General features: G+C 38.6%; 1 protein-coding gene and 1 long non-coding RNA gene across 2 annotated transcripts in view; one reads left to right on the top strand and one right to left on the bottom strand.

Annotated features, from left to right (window-relative positions):
- Positions 1-413: 413 nt before the first annotated feature.
- On the top strand, positions 414-5,902 carry LOC137162120 (uncharacterized). The gene is made up of 3 exons (XR_010922289.1): positions 414-479; positions 1,092-1,287; positions 5,270-5,902. It is a non-coding gene; the product is annotated as an uncharacterized lncRNA (long non-coding RNA).
- A 7,743-nt stretch (positions 5,903-13,645) lies between these two features.
- THSD7A (thrombospondin type 1 domain containing 7A) overlaps positions 13,646-20,005 on the bottom strand; it is a 451,937-nt gene continuing 445,577 nt past the window's right edge. The window contains exons 31-32 of the mRNA XM_067562127.1: positions 19,011-19,098; positions 13,646-17,300 (exon numbers count right to left, since the gene is read on the bottom strand). Of these exons, the coding sequence (XP_067418228.1) occupies positions 17,216-17,300; positions 19,011-19,098 (173 nt within the window). The 3' untranslated portion in view covers positions 13,646-17,215. The remainder of the gene's footprint in view (positions 17,301-19,010; positions 19,099-20,005) is intronic.

The following is a 20,005-nucleotide window of genomic DNA, read 5'->3' as shown; positions in this document are numbered from 1 at the left end:
GACTGAGGCCCGCGAGCTGCAAGTGACTTTTTAATGTGGCTCTTTGCAGCACATGATATTAAAACACTGTGTGGTTTAATTATTAACCAATCTCCGTTATTAACCAATCAGGATGCTTTTACTACGTGATTAGCTAATTGTAGCTGATAAAATAATAATGTGTGGTCAGTCGTTTTGTTGTAAGAATAATATGTAGAAAGAGATACGTAAAGAAACAATGAATTCACACAACTGTGGCTTTTTTGAGTAGTGTTGGTTGCTAATTTAGCTCCTGAATCACTGAGGTCTGAGTAACACCGCTGTATATTTTTTAAAATAAGGGTATCATGTTAAAACCAAATGAATTACTATTGTAGATTGTTTAATACTGTGGCTTGGGAGCAGCATTTTTAATATAATTGCTTTTTTTGATAGGACCTCTGGCCTATCCATGAGGATGAAGCCGTATGGGGAAGAAGAATGGGGAATGTTTCAAGGAAGTGAGTTTGCACATGATGAGCTAGTAGGATCTTTTTAAAAAAATGTTTTATGTGATCTGGTGTAATTCTTTGTGTTTTAATTAATGTTTTAAGTAATTGTGCTTAAAACTCTTCCAGTTTTGTCTAAGATAGTTACTTTATTATGTGCACAATTTCAAAAGTAATTGACACCTGCTTAAACAAGATCTGAAAGTTTGATAAGTACCTAGAGTTTTACAAAAAGTCTTAATAAACAAAAATAAATAATAGACACACACAGGATGTTTTCTAAGCGCTAGTGTCAGGTTTGTTAGTGCTTGGACACTGGTAATAAGAGCCATATATGAACCTAGACAGATATATGGCAAAGCAGTTTTATTAACTGCATAAGTACTCTGCTCAGGCCTCTGGAAACATCTAATTCACAGTGGGTGTGCACACTGTGCTAATATCTGTGTTAAGCCTATCACTACCATACTAACACATCATCTCATTTGCATAGTCACTCCAGTACTTGATATTTATCCTTACATAAAGCAACATGATCAATGCAAGTCCCACTACTAGAAAAAACCATAATTATAGATGGGGTATAGTAGTTTTTAACATAAATAACGCTTCCTCTCTCTACAGGGGCCCATTTATAGTCTTGAAGTTGAACCCATTAAATTTTTTGCCCTAGCTGCTTCCAGAGTGCCACTGCAGAAAGAGACTGGAGAGTCAGTTTATCACTGGCAATTAAAACTTCTTGCTTGTGCTGGCAAAGCATGGTTTTATGTCTCTGGAAGACTGAACGAATGACTGCTGCTAATGTTTTGCTCATTAACTGGTAAGTGGAGGCCATTGCAGGCAGAAATGTAGGCTTGAGCTCCAGCTGCTGTTTCTAATGTTGCAGAAAGCTCTTTGCAGTTCATTAAATTCAACTCCAGGCAATTGCAAAAACTGCTGGCTAATTATTTCTTTTCCTTTTCCCGTAAGTCTAACCTCACATCACTACCATCCGCTAGTAGGCTGGAGCGGCACAACTTTCTGTCTGTCTTCTTTCTTGGGGAACTGAAAAAAATAAAAGCTCTGGGGAGGAGATCAATGAAAATGCTTTTAAAACACTGTTATTTATTTGCTAAAACTTTATTTTAACTCTCTCCTCCTAATTCTTCTTTTGGTGTGTGGAAATTCTTGTTTCACTTGCATATGGCAGCAGTTCTGAGTCTGTGCTCCAGGCAACCATGGCTGGTGTTGATCACTAGTAGCACTGCCTTGGAATACAGCTGGTCTTTTCCGGCTGCCATTCACATGCCGACTAGTTCCTTCTCTAAGACCTGTAGGTGCCTGAATGGGCTGCTGGTAAGGAAATGAGTGAAACAAAGGCCGGCCTTTGCAGGGGACTCCAGCTCTCTGAGTGCCTAGGTGCAGTCTGGGGGGAGAGCAGGGCAGGGAGGAGAGAGTTGTTCAAAGGCAGAAAAGGGAGGATGAGAGGAAAGAGGATAATAGAAAGGAGAGCAACAAGGAAGAAGCATTAGGAAAACTTAATAGAAAAGTCAGATGCTGTTTCCCCAAACTCCCTTGAAGGCAACTGAGGGAGGGGAAAATGATGAAATGATTGAGAAATTAGAACAGTAGAATGTGATGAATGAAGGAGAGGTGAATGGATATGAAGAACAGTGACTCTGAAATTAGTTATGCATTTGATTTCTCACATATTTTCTGTAACCATGACACTGTCATGGTGGATAGATAACTACATATTTAAAAAAAAAAAAAAAACTTGGGGGAGGGAAACATTCTAAAATATTACTTTGGGCTGTGAAATACTGGAGTTAGGAGAATGGGAGCTGCAGTTGGTGCAAAGGTGGACTTCTCTCAAATTAAGTGGCCCAACAGAAAAGAAAAGGTTTGAGAGCTCCTGAGATTGTGGCATGTTTCCTCCTCCCATTCCTCTCCACACTTCCTACCTTGAAGGGGCATTGCAGTTTTTCTGTGGATCATTAACTTCTTACTGTGTGTCAGTGTTGGTAGGCTGATCCCTCCATTACAGGGATCGCAAATATTTTCATAAAGTGGCCCACACCATAATGGAGAGATTGTCTCGTGGTCACCTCCTCTCCCATTTATGACTGCATTACATCCCCAAGGCAAATTTGTGAAAAGAAATATTAGCAAAGTATTGGCGTAATTATCTGTACTGGGCCCAATGTGGTGTTTTTTAAAACAAGTTAGTCACATTGTGTGCTTGTGTGATCTTCATTGCCCTCTCCCATCTATTCTGTTTCTCTTAGCTGGAAACCAATAGGAAAGACTTTGCCGGGCAGCTCTGTAGCATTCTACACCACCAAGTGCATCCACTCTGAGGTGTAAGATCATATATCAATTTACTGAATTTGTAGAGTATGTGGGGTTCTTTCTGGATAGAAAGTGCTATTTAGGTACAAGATCTCAAGGTATAGTTTGAATAGTAAAATAATCATCAGGACATCTATGTAAAATATAGGCATGAAAAGGAAATGGACTTGAATATGAATATATATTGGTTACAGAAGTCCTCAGCCCTGTTCAAAATGGGGAAAAAAGTCATCCAACTTTCTGATTTACCACACTAAGCTAAGGAAACATAGAATTACATACTGGGACAATAATCGGCAATAACAACATACAGTAGTTATTGTTATTTGTTTGTATTACAATTCCCAGTGAGGGAGTATCCCATTGTGCTGAGCATTGCTTGAACATAAGGGACAGTCCTTGCCCTGAAGTTTGTGATCTTGCTTAATACAAAACAGCAGTGTGTAACAAACAGATGGCATGGTGGAGAGAAGATGACATGTAACATGTATAGACTTAGGTATGTGTATAATTATCTACTTGCAGGACTTTCATACACATAGTTGCAGTTGTGATGGGGGGGGGGGGAGAGGGTAGGAAGAGCATTGTGTGTGTGTGTGTGTGTGTGTGTGTGTGTGTGTGTGTTTTGTTTGTTTTCAAGCATGCTTGATGATAAACTCTGAGTTCAAATCCTTTAAAGCAGTGGTTCTCAACCTGTCCAGATTGCTGTACCCCTTTCAGGAGTCTGATTTGTCTTGTGTACTCCACATTTCACCTCACTTAAAAAGACTTGCTTACAAATTCAGACATAAAAATACACAAGTGTCACAGCACACTATTGCTGAACAATTGCTTACTTTCTCATTTTTACCATTTAATTATAATATAAATCAAGTGCAATATAAATACTGTACTGACATTTCAGTGTATAGTATATAAAGCAATATAAACAATTCCACTGTCTGCATGAAATTTTAGTTTGTACTGACTTTGCTAGTGCTTTTTATGCAGCCTGTTGTCAAACTAGGCAAATATTTAGATGAGTTGATGTACCCCCTGGAAGATCTCTGCATACCCCTGGTGGAGAACCATTGCTTTAAAGTTATATAATACCTACTCTGATAACATTATGTATAATTAAGAGTGCATAACCACATCAAAAGTGAACTAAGGGTGTGACAACAATCCGTACAAATCAAGGACATTCCAGCTAAGGATGAAATGTGCTTTCTGTTCTCAGCACTTAGATGCAATGGGGGCACATGAAGAAAGTTGTTAAGGGATGGGAGTAGGGTTTAGGAGAGCAGATACTGTATGGCTCATGTCATCCTTGCTTAGCTATTTTTTTCACAGCTTTGATATTTTGTCTGTGAGTTTAAGTTGTGTGAATGACTTGGGTTTCTAAAAGTTTTAAGTGCACACAGCTTGTAGTGAGGTAGTTTGAATCTACAGGTTGAGTGAACTCAGATCTAGTAAGTAGATGAGGATGTCTCTGTATGAAACAAAATCTGGTGATCTACAGGCACAGTAAGGGTCATGGATCCTGTGAAAGGGATAAAGAGAGTAGAAAAGTGGAATCTCGGCCAACATTCTGTTGAGGGAGTTTGAGCCAATGTAGCATCATCCATCCCCTTCGTTGAGCCCTATGGCAACTGCTGTGCATTTGCGGGAGGGTCTGAGCCAGGGAGAGCTGCTCTCTGTCACATCAGACTCTTCCTGTCAGATGAGATTTTTTTTCACATAACATAACATTGTTAATATTACTGTAAACAGACTCTTCTGTGCTGTCAAACCTGGCTCCAGTGATGAGGAAAGGGTTGGCTAAGTTTCAGATAGGAATCGCATGGCAGCAGAGCTCCTGCAGGAGTCATGCTGCCATTGGAACAGTGGCAACCACAGTAAACCTGCAAATGGCCCCAAACCCACAACATCTCCCTGGGGAACTCCAGTAGTCTGGGAAGGCCATGGCCACCTGACAGCAAAGCAAATCTCCATTCTACATCTGGGGAACTGCGCACACACAGTAAGTGACTTGCCCAAGACTACCCAGGAAGTCTGTAGCAGAGCTGAGCCCAAGACCACATCAGAACTTGCTCTGGGCAAAAGATGTTTAAATGTTGTTTTTTGGTTTTGTTGTTGTTAGGAGTAGGTGTGCGGTGGAAGACAATGAGTGGCATCTTAAATATGCCCATCCACACAGTAAAAGTTGAATATTTAGTGCCCAGTTTTCCAACGTGAGATCAGCTAATGAACATAAAAAAGTCTCTACACTCCACATTTGCACCTGCTAATTGCAAAATGTATTATCAGCATGCATGTGGAATCATAGTACTGTTTATGCACATGCAAGATGTGTAGATTGTTAAATTTGATGTCACTTTTCAAAGTAAAAGTGCCCTTTAAGAACCAATCTGTTCTTTGTGTATATTCAGAGACAGAGCTGCTAATTCTAGTGACAAAATATAAATGTTTACTATTTTTGCTCCTATTAGGACTGCAGAGCCAACACACTGGGCATGAAAGTGCATCAACAGACCTGTTTACTAAATTCCAATCAAGGATCCAAATTATGGTCCGATTTACACCTGTGCGGTCCCACTGAACAACATCAGGATGCATAAGTGAAGCTGAAGGCATAGTTTGGACTGTAGTAGCTTTATTACTGGTGATGATACATGAGAAGGGAAGACTCTAATTTGACTCTCAGGGTGTCAGTTAAAGTTGTGGTGCTAGCTTTTAATAAAAACATCTTTTTATTCCTAAATTTAGTCTAACAAACACTAAAATAGCAGTGGTAGCCAACAACCACTCTCCTCACCAAAAGAGCCAGCTTGCAGAACCAAAAAAAAAAAGTATGTATTTTTAAGGAACCATTTAAAGCCATAAGCTTTAAGACAAACTTTTAAAGACATTGAACAGTAATAGTCTTGAACTCAGATTAAGATCATATTGGCAGTTTTAGTGCACAGGAAAGGGGCAAACTCAAATCTATTATTTACGTGCCTTACATTTACACATCTTGACAAGCTAAGCAGCAATGTTTGTCTCTAGTGTTGTCTAAATGCCATGTTACATTCCTGGCTTTTCCTGTAAGGGTTTTCATTATTCAGAAGGTTAATTTAAAATCCTTAAGATTGTGCATTTAAAGTTTTAATTAAAATGTGCGGACACTTTGATTGTGCTTTGTGTAACAGGGATGAAAAATCTGACTCATCTGAACAGCTTGACATGGTGTTTGTGTAACTGTTACCCTGGTCATTCCAGCTGCGATTAGGAGCTTCCCAATCTTAATGATAAGGCACTAGAATCTTTGTACTAAAGCACGTCCTTAATGTACACCTTCTACACTGAATGTTAAAGCATCTCACCTCCCCATGTCTTAGGGTTTTCATTATTAAGGGCAGTAGCATAATCTTTACAAATTTGAACTCATTTCAGAGGAGTGGGTTTCGCTCTCTTCTCCTGCAAACAGGCACAGCTAATGCGAGTTTTGCGAGGGAGTTCTCCTGGTGAATGAGGAGCGATTGTGTGACCCTTGGGCTGAGTTTGTTTGTTAGTTGTGCACTTGCTGCTTGACTGAAATATGTAGTGTAGTCTGTTCGTTTGAAGGGGCCGTGTGCTGAGCCAAGAGGCCTGCTAGGCAAGGCTGAGAGCTTCTTAACAAGCCTTTGATCTCGAAGGCCTTTAGCACCCATTAACCCTCAACAAGGGGGTGTGGCTACTCAAGGAGAAGAGGGGAGGGAAGGGGAAGAGGGGTTTAAAAAGCCAGCTCTTAAATGACCAGCAAAGCTAGTGAACAGGACCCACTAACCAGGGAGTTTTGCAAGGTTGTTTTGAAAGGGAGTGGGAGAACTAGCTACACCTGATTAACATGCTCTAAACCTAGAGCACCCCACACTCCAGGAAAAAAACCAGAAAAACAAAACCAAACGAAAAAGCTGCAAGAGTAAAAAAAGAATGCAAGAAGAAGTCCAGCAGCAGAGTTGGGGCTAGCCAGTGTATTACACTGACTGCAATATATATGATTACCTGCCTTGTGGGCAGGTGGCGTATGTGTGAATTCGGTGCAAGGAACTCATGACCCTCAGAGACAGAATATGGGATCTGGAGACCATAGTGGCTGAACTGGAGGAGCTAAAGGAGACAGAGAGGTACATAGATGAGACTTTTCTGGACACAGTAGAGTGGCTCCACTCCCAGTCTGACAGCCTGTGTGCTGTTGAGGAGGATGAAGGTCTTCGGGAAGGGGAAAGTGGAGTAGAGGGAAATGATCCTATAGTTGGGACCACCCCCTCCAGATGATGTCATGGTATTCTCTCACACTGAGACTACCCCTCCTGGGGAAGGAATCCCAGTTATTCAGAAGAGACAAGTATTCAATCGTTAGAAATATAGATAACTGGATTTGAGGTGACTGGGAAAACCACATAGTAAATTGCCTTCCAGGTGTGAAGGTTGCAGATCGCTTGAGACATCTAGACAGGCTTATGTGCAGTTCTGGGGAGGAGCCAGTGGTCATGGTACACATAGGCACTAATGACCTAGGGAAAGGTAGGAGAGAGGTCCTGGAGGCCTAATTTAGACAGCTAGATAAGAAATTGCTACCATGGAGATCTTGGACTTCATTCTCTGAAATGCTTCCAGTTCCATATGCAGGGCCAGGTAGACAGGCAGAACTGCAGGGTCTCAATGTATGGATGAGACCATGTGTAGGGAGGAATGTTTTTGATTTATAAGGACTGGGGAAACCTTTTGGGAAAGGATGAGACTGTACAGGAAGGATGGGCTCCAGGTAAACCAAAATGGAATCAAATTGCTGGCATGTAAAAGTAAAAAGGCTGTAGAGGAGTTTTTAAACTAAGGGCTGGGGGAAAGCTGATAGGTGTGGAGGAGCACATGGTTTGGACAGACACATCCCTTAGGGGAGGCTCTATTAATGTGGATTCTCTGTATCCTAGTAAGGAGGAGAGGATGGAAATTGATCGAGTACAGGTAGGAACTGAAGAGATATAGTCAAATGAAGAAGAGTCCCATTCCATGACATCACATAATGGCAGACAGTTAAAAAGTGACAAACTTTATAAGTGCTTGTATACAAATGCTACAAGTCTAAATATTAAGATGGACGAACTTGAGTGCTTGGTATAAATGAGGCTATTGATATAATAGGCATCACAGCATCTTGGTGGAACAATGATAATAAATGGGACATGATGATATCAGGGTACAAAATATATAAGAATGACAGAGTAAGTCATGGTGGTGGGGGATTTGCACTATATGTGAAAGAAAGCACAGAGTCAAATGTAGTAAAAATCTTAAATGAATCAAACTGTACTATAGAATGGCTATGGATAGAAATTCCATGCTTGAACAATAAGAATATAGCAAGAGGGATATACTATTGACCACCTGCCCAGGATGGTGATTGTGAAATGCTCCAGGAGATCAGAGAGGTTATAAAAATAGAAAACTTTAGTAATAATGCAGGATTTCAACTATCCCCATATTGACTGAGTACTGTCACCTCAGGACGGCATGCAGAGAAAATTTCTTGACACCAAATGACTGCTTCATGGAGCCACTAGTCCTGGAACCCACAAGAGGAGAGGCAATTCTTGATTTAGTCCTAAGTGGAACACAGGAGCTGGTTCCAGAGGTGAATATAGCTGAACCTAGATGGCTGGTAAGAGTGACCATGATATAATTAAATTTAACATCTTTGTTGGGCTGGGAGACACCAAAGATGCTCACCATGAGAGCATTTAACTTCAAAAAATGGAATTACCCAAAAATGAGGAAACTAGATAAATGGAAATTAAAAGGTACAGTCACAAAAGTGAAATGCCTACCATCTGCATGGAAACTTTTTAAAAACACCATAGTAGAGGCTCAAATGAAATACCCCCAAATTAAAAAAACATAGTAAGAGGACCAAAAAAAGATACCATGGCTAAACAATAAAGTAAAAGAAGGCGGTAGAGGCAAAAAGGCATTCTTTAAAAATTGGAAGTTAAATCCTAGTGAGGAAAATAGAAAGGAACATAAACTCTGGCAAGGTAAGTGTAAAAGTATAATTAGGCAAGCCAAAAGAGAACTTGAAGAGCAACTGGCCAAAGAATCAAAAAATAACAATTTTTTAAGTACATCAGAAGAAAGAAGCCTGCCAAAAATCAGTGAGGGCATTGGCTGATTGAAATACTAAAGTAGTAGTCAAATAAGGTAAGGCCATTGTGGAAAAACTAAATGAATTCTTTGCATCGGTCTTCACTGCTGAGGATATGAGGGAGATTCCCACACTTGAGCCATTCTTTTTACCTGGCAAATCTGAACAACTGTCCCAGATAGAGGTGTCAATAGAGGAAGTTTTGGAACAAATTGATAAATCAAGCGGTAATAAATTACCAGGAGTAAATAGTATTCACCCAAGCGTTCTGAAGGAACTCAAATATTAAATTGCAGGACAATTAACTGTGGTGTGTAACCCCTCATTTAAATCTGCTTCTGTACCAGATGACTAATATGACACCAATTTCAAAAAAGGCTCCATAGGCGATCCTGGCAATTACAGGTTGGTAAGCCTAACTTCAGTAGCAGGCAAATTGGTTGAAACTCTAGTAAATGGAATTATCATCCACATAGATTAACATGATTTGTTGGGAGAAGAGTTGACATGGCTTTTGTAAAGGGAAATCATATCTCACCAGTCTTAAAATTCTGTGAGGGGGGGAGGTCAAACAACATATGGACAAGGGTCATCCAGTGGCTCTAGTGTACTTGGACTTTCAGAAAGCCTTTGACAAGGTCCCTCACCACAGGCTCATAAGCAAAGTAAACAGTCATGGGGTAAGAGGGAAGGTTCTCTTGGGGATCAGTAACTGGTTAAAAAAACAGAAAACAAAAGATAGGAATAAATAGTCACTGTTCAAAGGGGAGAGAAGTAAGTAGAGGCATCTCCCAGGGATTTGTAGTGGGATCAGTGCTGTTCAACATATTCATAAATGATCTGGAAAAATGGGGTAAACAGGTGGCAAAAGTTGCAGATGATACAAAATTACAAGCTAGTTAAGTCTAAAGCAGACACTGAAGAGTTACAAAGGGATCTCTCAAAACTGGGTAACAAAATGGCAGATGAAATTCAATGTTGATAAATGCAAAATAATGCACATTGGAAAACATAATTCCAACTATACATACAAAATGATGCTGTCTAAATTAGCTGTTACCAGTCAAGAAAGAGATCTTGGCGTCGTGGCTAGTTCTCTGAAAACATCTGCTCAATGTGCAGCAGCAGTCAAAATGTTAACAAGAATGTTAGGAATCATTAGGAAAGGGATAGCTAGATAATAGGACAGAACATATAATGGCACTATATAAACCCATAGTACGCGCACCCCTTGAATGCTGCATGCATATTTGGTTGCCCCATCTCAAAGAGATATATTAGAATTGGAAAAGGTACAGAGCAGGACAACAAAAATTATTAAGGGTATGGAACTGTGTCAAATGAGGAAAGATTAAAGACTGGAACTTTTCAGCTTGGAAAAGAGACTACTCTAAGGGGATGTGATAGAGGTCCATAAAATAGTGACTGGTGTGGAGAACGAGAATAAGGAAGTGGTGTTTACTCCTTTGCTTAACACAAGAACATTTAACCCTTACAGGTGGGAATTGAAAGGAGTGTCATCTCAACTGAGATTTTTAGAAGGGATTTCCCAGCTGCAAATGAAGTAGGGAGTATCAATGCTTCTAATATGAACTGGTAAACTGACAGTAGATTGAGCTTCTGAAATATCTGGCAGTATGACATATTTAAGAATATCCTTGACAACCTCCTTGTTATATATTTTGAAGCTATGTTCTCAGAAGCAGATTAAACCTTCCTACATTTTTGAAATTCAGGAATTGTGAACCATGTCTAACTAACTGGTTTGCAAATGCATTGTGCTCTGATGTCTGTCAGACCGCAATGACTTGGGCCCTCAAAAGAGTTCCTTTGTAAAATAATCCTTTTTCTCTTAATAGGGCCTGGAATTGGAAGAAAATTGTAAAGCTCGTGCCAATACTAATTTTGAAGAAATAATTTTCATCAGCTAGTCTCATTATCCTCAAGAGTATTTCCCCATTTTGCCCATTTTTGATATAGCAAATTCCTGTCCAGAAAAGGTCAAACTCTAGAGAAGGCAGGCAAGGAGCTGAATGTGTGTGTGAAACTCATGCTCTGTTTCCAATGAAATGATTAGCCTACATATGTTGTTTTAGTGAGAGTTATTTTAAATGATAATCACATTTGAAATAATCCTACATAAACATTTTGTACACTGTAAATTGTGTAAATGTTTTGTAAATCATTATTTACAAATATCAGCTAAAAAAATACATGCTGCTGAAATATCAGATGTCAGTCATTGCTGGATGCAGGTTTCAGGGCTAGATGTCTCAGTGACCACGTCTAGTATGGCAGGCTCCTGTGTTCCAGACAGTTATCTTATTCTACAAAATGTTTACTCAAGTATATTGAAATTGGCAAAACAAAATATTCAGCAATTTATGTAACAGTAAATAATAGATTTTAGTTTCATGGAACAGAGCAATTTTAATAAAATATGGGGTGCAGATGGGGGGAAATAGGTGTTTCGACATTTCAGAAAGGAATCTTTGCCACCAAGTATCACATTTTAAATATAATGTCCTCCTGAGAGTGGCACTGGAGCAAGGGGCTCTTGGATCAGTAATGGTAAGCTCAGATTCATTCACCAGCATACCTGGCTGAGAAAAGAATAATCACAGCGGTCCCCTATTTGCCTTGAATGAGCAAATCACCCAGCTGCTATAAAATCTGACCTGCAATTTCTATGAGACAATTTCAAATTGGCTGACTGTCTGCAGAATCTCCTCCAAACAGAACTGCAGTCATTGTTTGAGCAAAGCGTCTGCCAAAAAGACAATTAAGCAAGGTCTGCAAAAGGACAGTTAAGTGGGTTACAGATACTTCTCCTAATGTCAACTCGGGTATGGTCATTTGGTTTGTGAGGACAAAAAAAGCTTTTTCCGAAGCATGTGTATTGCATTCTGTAAATGTTTTTGGAGGGATATCTTAGGTATTGTTAATTTTCTGGGCATTGTGACTGTTGCTGTTAGAAACAAAAAAGGAGAGGGCTAATGGGGAGATAGCTGCAATAAGCACCAGGAGAGTTGCAACAATGAGGTGAGGGGACTACAGACTCATTTGCAGAGCTCTTGTAGGAAGCCCAAAAAAAAAAAAAAGTGCTTTAAAGAAGAATGAAGCTGTAGTATGATTCTGCAGGTTCTTTTCTAATGCAGTGTGACCTGCATCCTCAGTGTCTCCTATGAAATATACTGATTTATGTTTTAGTCAAGACCACTCTTACCTTCATGATCTTTCGAAGGAAATTTTCCTCAGGATCAGTATGTACCCTGGTTTCAAACTGAATTACAAGTTATAGTGTGACTTATAAATTTAGGTGGGGTAAGTAGCATCCTAGCTATAAAATGCACTACCATGTCTTTGGGCTTGTCTATGTGGTGCATTGGTCTGCATTAGAAGGATGTAAATGCTAGTGCACAATATCTGCCTGTGTGGACCCTCCTCTGCACACAAAGTTCCCCAGTGCACATTAATGTAGTATTGTTTGAAACAAGCCTACATTAATGTGCATTAGGGAACTTTTACTGGACATATTAGCAGGGCTGAGGCAGGCCAGTTAGTACGCACTAGAATTTACACCCCTTTAGTGCAGACAAGTCTCTGTGTGTCATGGTTATTTCACCAGCTGCTTAAAGTGGAGGCATGTTAGAACACTGAAAATGGGAGCACAGATTTTTTTTTTAAACTATAAACAGAATCCATACACAGTGAGGAATAGTCACAGTGCAACATTATGGCAATTTTACTAAATAAAAAAAACTTGGGTTTTTTGTTTTATATAGCATGTGGTGTAGCTAACATTACATCCTGGATGACAAATCCTATGTACATACAGGATTGAATTTTAAAAAATGGTCTTTGATTTTGCAAAACCATTTCACTGCAATCAAACTAAGTAGACAGACATCGCGGGGGCATTTTCAAAAGTTCAGTGTTTGCTTAACTCCCATTGACATTTTGCCACCAAATGCAAACATTTTTAAAGCCCTTGAAAAAGTAAGCCTGTAATGCTGGAGGCAGGTATATTCTGACTAAGCACCTTGAATGGTGGGGAATAACATCTCAGAAATGGTCATTAACAACAACAACAAAATCTGAATTTGATTGAGGAACAATCTCTAGAAAACTTTGGAGTCTCTTCTTTCCAATAAATCACTACAGATTTCTAGGATTTAGAAATGACTGGGATTATTTTGGCTATAGTGCATTCAATAACCACACTACAAAAGATAAAGTAATGCATTACAGTGTGGGGTTTTTTTTTTTAATGTTTGGTCCTTTACTTAACACTGTGCTGGATCCTGTGAAATCAACAGGAGTCAATTAGTGGAAGTGGGATCAGCCTCAATATTTTTATATATGACTTTTCCATTCATATTTCTTCTTACCAACCAAGTTTTAAGTTCAGGAAAGGAGCAGCAGCATTTGAAATGATAATATAAACTGTTTATACATGGAGAGGTCCTGACACAGAAGTTCTTTCTTGACAGTCACTGCACAATTTTGCTAAGTAAGGACTAAAGGAATGGGCCTAGATATTTGATTGTGTGAAGGTAAACAATTTCTTGTCTTTATTTTTTAATAAAATAGATTTGCAGTTTACTTTCAAGTAAAAATATTTCAAAGATGGCAATATTTTAGGGATATGGGCTTTTAGTAACATCTCCCTCCATCACAGCCAAAAACAGACACACAAAAATGATTGTGTTTATATTTATTGTCAGCAATACATCAGTTATGTAAAAATAACCCATGTGAAAATGTAAGACTTGTGATATTTTCACATGCCATCTATATTAACTGAATAAAGCTTCGTGACAATATACACAAATTTGTAGTAGTTGTACGTAAACATTTTGTGCATTAAAAAAGAATATACATAATTTAAAAAAATAAAAATGCATTACACAATTTACAAATTAACAATAACCAAAAAAAAGTCAACATTCCTCAGACAGCTGCCTCCTTATTCTACAAAATAAATATTCAAGTAAATTAAGTTAGGCAAAATAAACTTTTAACTGTGGGTGAGCACGATTTACGTAAAGGTAAAAGACAGATTTCAGTTTCATTCAAGGAATATTTTACAGTGATTTATACAGAATAGTTAAGTGGGTCTTTTCAGATTCTTATATTGGAAAATGGACTTTATTACACTTGGGTGGCAAAAACGGAATTTTAAAATGGGTGCATTGTAGCAAACATAAACAAGCTTGTGCAGTATCTGCAAAGCTTTGAAAAGAAACTGCTCCAGGACTCAAAGCAGACACAGTAATCTAGAAACTACTGATTTTTAAAGAAAATTACAAACCACCACACCAACAAGAAAATGTCTACTCAGCTATTTTCTGAATGGTTTGGAGATATTTGATCACTGGAAACATTACTTTCACAAACTAACAATCTACAGTAGTGGCTGCTTTAGGCACTGGATTTGTAGAAGCACTCTGGTCTTTAAAGCAAATTACTCTGCAGTCTATAGGATACTTTCTTTTTCCCAACTGTTTCAGAGTTATAGGGCTTGTACAACCCTCCTCATACCTTAAAAATCTTTTAAAAAAAAGAACATCTTTCTTCATAAAGAAAGAATAGGTTATTCTGGCTCTTGTTTTATGAAAGATGGAATTTAATACAATGCAGACATATACCAGCTATTGATTGTGTTCTATCAGAAAATACTATGGACTGTAAAAGCAAAATCCGCATTTTTTTGTCTGTCTTTTATCAATAGTAATGTTATATGGGGAGAAACAGGTGATAACTTCCAATTAAAGGTGTGCTAATTGTAAAATTTTGGGTTGAACAGGCTTCATGGTGAGAGCTACAAAGGAACTCCTGCTAAAAGGTGAGCCAGTGTAATTAATAATAGTAACTCGTTACCCATTAAAGAACAATCTCAGTTTATCCCCATGCAGAGATGTTAGCCTGAAACAATTCAACACCCAGAAATGGACTTCCAAAGGTAATTAATCTGTGACCAAGTTTCAAAATCATATTTTTAAAGTTTTAAAATTTCATTTGCATTTGATTTAAAAAATGGCCTGTGGGAAAGTTGGCTGTCTGCTCCACTAACTTTTTGTTTCTTACTCAAATGTTTCAAAGAACTTGACATACGAGTTTTCCTCCTCACCCCCAAGCTCTGTATGAAATGATGTAAGATTAAAGCCTCAATCCTGTGACTTGAATTGCTGCAGCAGCAGGGAACCATATTGATTTCTGTGGAGTGTTGGGCAGGTCGGGCAGTTCATCAGCAAGTTGCGGGACTGGGGTGTAAGTTGTGATATTCAACCTGCACCACTGTGTGAGATTGACACACACATCTGTTCTTCGCTTGTTACCTAGCCATTAGGAGAAGATGATCAATATCATCGTGTGATATCAAAACACTGGTATTACCATATTCTACTTTTGATCTTTGAACAAAACACACTGATTCCAAGGACAATTTGACATGGAATAAGGACTCATGCTGCCCATTGATTTCAGTGGACATATGAGCCAGCACAAAGTTGGCAAAGCTGATAGCTCTATTGGTAGTACAAAAACTGGTGCTTCTAAACTAATTGTTACGAGGGGTGCACAGGAATGGTTCAGGTTATTTAAAAGACCTGAGAATCTAATACTGAACTTTGCACAACAAATATTTTTTAAAGGTTGTGCGATAAAGTCTTGTAATTATATTGCTTGGTAATAGCACAGTCCTTTGTGTTTCTTTTAGGCTACATCTAGCAGCCATTGGTGTAGAGTGAGTCCCTACAGGCCACGGGCCCTGTCTGTGACGGGTGCGTAGTACAACATGCTTCATTTTGGAAGTATAACAATGAAAAGCTATAGGGATAGATGAGATAAACTTGTAAAGAAATGGGTGGCAATGAACTGTTATACTACCAGAGTTAAGAAAAAGTTATCTGACTGTTTATTGAGGCAAATATTTTTATATCCTTCTTCATGAACCAGTACGCATAAGAGATTAGATGGATAATTAAAGGTAAAGATTACATCCACTTAACTTTAATTAAAGAGAAAGTTTTGCAGTGGCAGCAATAACCACGATTATTTTGTGAGGGAGAGGAAAAATAAGCAACAACTTTTTTTTCTTTTAGCTGAACAAACAATCAGAATATTTAACTCAAGATGAGAGAGCAACCACTTTTCTTTTTTTAAAAAGTTAACAAATATAAAAAATCTAGTCATAAACAGCCTTCGAAATACAATTAGAAACCAACTAGAGAATCTACATTTGTATAAGTAGATGGGGCAAGAAACTAGACACTTACTTATATTACTGCCATGATATAGACTACAAAATGGCCACTGTGATAAGAAACAGTGTATACAGTACACGTATTAGCTGATTCCATCCAGTCACAATCCAAACTGAACTCTACTCTTCAGGATTCAAGAACTTAAATGCCTACTTGACACTCCTGGCACAAAGATGCATCATCATCCTTTTTGAAAAGAGGCAGTTTCTATGGCAATACTAGTTAAGTGCATATCATGCTGCACTAATATAGTGCAAAATTTTGCCTTACATGTAGCAAAAAAGATGCAGGCAACAGTTTGAGAGTTAGAGAAAGTAGAAACATACTGTAACATTTACACCAGGTATTCCTTTTTCCAGACAGTAACCACTATAAAATATTGAATCTGAGGATGTTTCCTTTCTAGATACTTGTGTATATGAGGCATTGATACTTTGGAGTGATAATAGAACAGTCTTGCAAGAGAGTCTTTGCCCTCTGAAATGCAGGTTAACACAAGCTACCATCACAATTGCCAAGATGCTGAACTTGTTCAGTATTCTTTGTCAACATCTTACTAAGCACTAAAATGCTCTTTAACAAGTATATAGGCTGACAGAATAATACATATGGTTCAGCTGAGTATACATATTATGCTTGAATATAAAGAGTTATAGACAGCTTGGTACAAACTCTTCATGCTCACTGATTATACTGGGTTAATGGTGCAGGTAAGTCTGGCATCAGAGCTCTCAACTGTGAATACTAAGTCAGCCACAGTGGAAAACCACAAATATTTCCAATCTTCCAGAATTCTCTGTGCTGATGGTCTAGAATAAAGCAACAATGCTTTGAATGTCCATGGGCATTATGAAAGCCGTTCTTCATTTTATGGTGCAGTTCTCTTTAAAAAATAACCCAAAACACATGCTAAAATCCACGCAGTAGCATGCCCCTGTGCCTTTGGACACTCTGATTTCAAAACAGTAATGTAGAATCCAGTTATTGCAATGGAAAGTTATATTTTACATATCTGCATCTCCGTCATAAGCCAGTGTCAAAGGTTTCAGCCGATTGTTCTGCCTTCTCTGGGGCTTCTTTGGCTTTTTGCTGAAATAATTAAATTAATATAATTAGAAAGGGGTTCATTTTTAAAGTTGAATTTATTTTCTGTTTGTAAATTAAAAACTAATTGTTATAGTAACTATTTATAAACTGGATGAATTGTTTGTTAGTATAAATCCTTAAATTCATCTGAAATAACCCCTGAAAGCCACAGACTCTTTAAATACCAAATTTTTAGAGAGCGGCTGAGTGTTTGACTCTAGATTAGGTTTTGGTTCTGATAGATGACTGTACCAAAAACATGAATGTGGTGGGAAATTTTGCAGGATCGCCTTATGTTGAGAAACACCCAACATTTTGAATGGTGTTTTGCTTTCTGTGCAAAATGCTGAGTGCATCAAAACCACGAGGCTTCTTCCAGTTGTAGATGTGATCTGGAGCCTCTTATCTTAACTTCCCCTGAAATTTCAAGGGGATTCAGATTAGTGGTTCTGGCCCATCACTGGTGGTATTCTTTTGTCATTGACATGTACACCTCAGTCAGATGATCTGACTACGGTGTCTGAAATTAATCATTCACATCCTGAGTTAAATGCCTGTTGCTGTAGCACCACTATTTTCAACACGTACTTTTGACTAGTGCATCTTGGTACATCCTCCAAAATGTATATACTTGCAACAGTAAATAGATTAATTCTAAATGGTATCATCAGACAGGGAGTGCCTACACTACAGGAATACCCCTCTCTAGTTAGCTTTAACTTAGATGTAAAACACTGCTAAATTAAAATCTAATTGACATAGCTGTAAATATCTATCACTGCAGGAGAATCAAGTCCATTTTGTTTGTGCATATTTTTTCTTAGATTAATATAGACTCTAATCATTAGCTTTACTTGGGACAGGGCATGAAGATAGCTTTAAATCATTCTTATGCCACCCCATCCCAGCTCAGAAGTTCAATTTAGAGTATGTGAAGTTTCCTCATCTTTCTATGTCCCCAAAAGGAGCCATTCCAGGGCCTAGGAATTGGTGGTGTCAGCCACCCTTTTTCCTGACCATGGTGCCTTCACCACAGGCCGGATGGCACAGAAGCTGCTACACTGGTCCTAACCAAATCCAGTGATTCCTCCCCTCTGAAAGAAACCTCAGGCAGCTAGATCTACCATCTTTGTGGTGGTCTTATGCCAACAGATTGGTGCACAGCAGAGGCTAAATTCTAGCTCATCGCATATAGAATAAGCATACAGGCACCATTACACCTCAGGCTCCTGGTAAATTGCTGCATCAACCTTTGGTCATAAAGTTTGGGCACCCCTGCTATATCTCTTAGAACATTCATAGGGAACACATTGGATTAGTCTTACTTGGCCACTTTTGGGGGGTCTGTTACACCCCCAAAAACATAGCTGATGGGGTATTATTCTTGGTATAAACACAGTTATTCTTAATAGAGACAAACTGAACATCTCCAATGCAACCGCCTTTAAATGCACACAACTACTAAACACATCTTTATGGTGGCTCATATTTGTAAAACAATATTTTTCCAGGCCTCAAAAAAGTTGTTAATCAACTGAAAAAGTATCCAGAAGTAGCAAATGCCATTAACCACATTTTGGGCACCAGCATATGAACACCAAACTCTGAAGACTGTATACTCAATGTATTTCCCATATCTGAATCAGATTCAGTGAAATGCTCAGTCCACAGTCCATATGTCCTTGTTTGTTCAGGAATAATTAAAGAACTCACCAGGCTAGATAGATCATAGAAACAATAAAGATGAGTAAAACAAATGCACCAGCAGCTACGCCATAAACCCAGGTCTTCAGCCTCCCATCTAAAAGGAATGAACGTTAGTTATTAGTTTACAAGTTAGTCTTGGTGTGTTGCAGGCTTGAATAGAAATAATAATTGCCTGCACAGGCAGCATTAAAACTTAATATGTATAAACGTTGTTAGATTACTCAGTTACAGGTTTGGTTAAAAACACGCAAAATGGCAAGGCTGAACATTAGACAAAGCAGCTTTGGTTCGATTCATAAGTGAGCACAATGGCTACCAAAAAGACCCAGAATCTTGTTTGCCTCCTGCATTCAGTGTGCACTTGTGCTGTACTTTTCAATAGGCTGCTGCTTCTCAAGATGGAGCAGGTGGACACAGTAGAAACTGGGTGAGGTGAACCTGCTCAATTGCAATCACAGGCAAACTATCCCCTGTATTAGTTGGTAAGAGGTAATTCTGCAGAATGATTGTAATTTTAACAGTGTTGTACTCCACCCTCAGGAGAAATGGGAAACACGATTTTGCTGAAATAAAAGTTGCACTTAAAAAACTCTATGTTCGCACTTTCACATTAATAGCTATTCATTTTTAGATAGTATTAGTGACCATTCTAGTTTCCAATTTAGTCCGTACTATGGCTTGAGTACAGCAGTTCTCCTTGCTGCACACTTAGACAAAGCTCTTCAACAATGCAATTAAAAAGGAAGGAATTTGGAACATCTTCCTTCCTCCACAAAAAACAAAACAAAATTCATTGTTGGCCTGTAATCTAAACAAAAGCAGAAGTACAGTCTGCTGTTATCAAGGATCTTATATCTGCACAGGTCGGTTTTACATGCCTATTACAAGGGATATCCCATCCTCCTCTTTTCCCGACTTCAAACCGGCTCTACCAGCCCCAGTTAACACCCTTCCCTTATGTGGAGAAAGCTGCTGTAAGTCTCTGCTGGGTTTTGGCTGAC

This window comes from Emydura macquarii, unplaced genomic scaffold, assembly GCF_026122565.2.
Source record: "Emydura macquarii macquarii isolate MOO-44397 ecotype Brisbane River unplaced genomic scaffold, CSIRO-AGI_Emac_v2 contig_2422, whole genome shotgun sequence".
In the NCBI taxonomy this organism is placed as follows: Eukaryota; Metazoa; Chordata; order Testudines; family Chelidae; genus Emydura; species Emydura macquarii.
The sequence above is the reverse complement of the archived record's forward strand: the minus strand, read 5'-3'. Positions and strand labels throughout refer to the sequence as shown.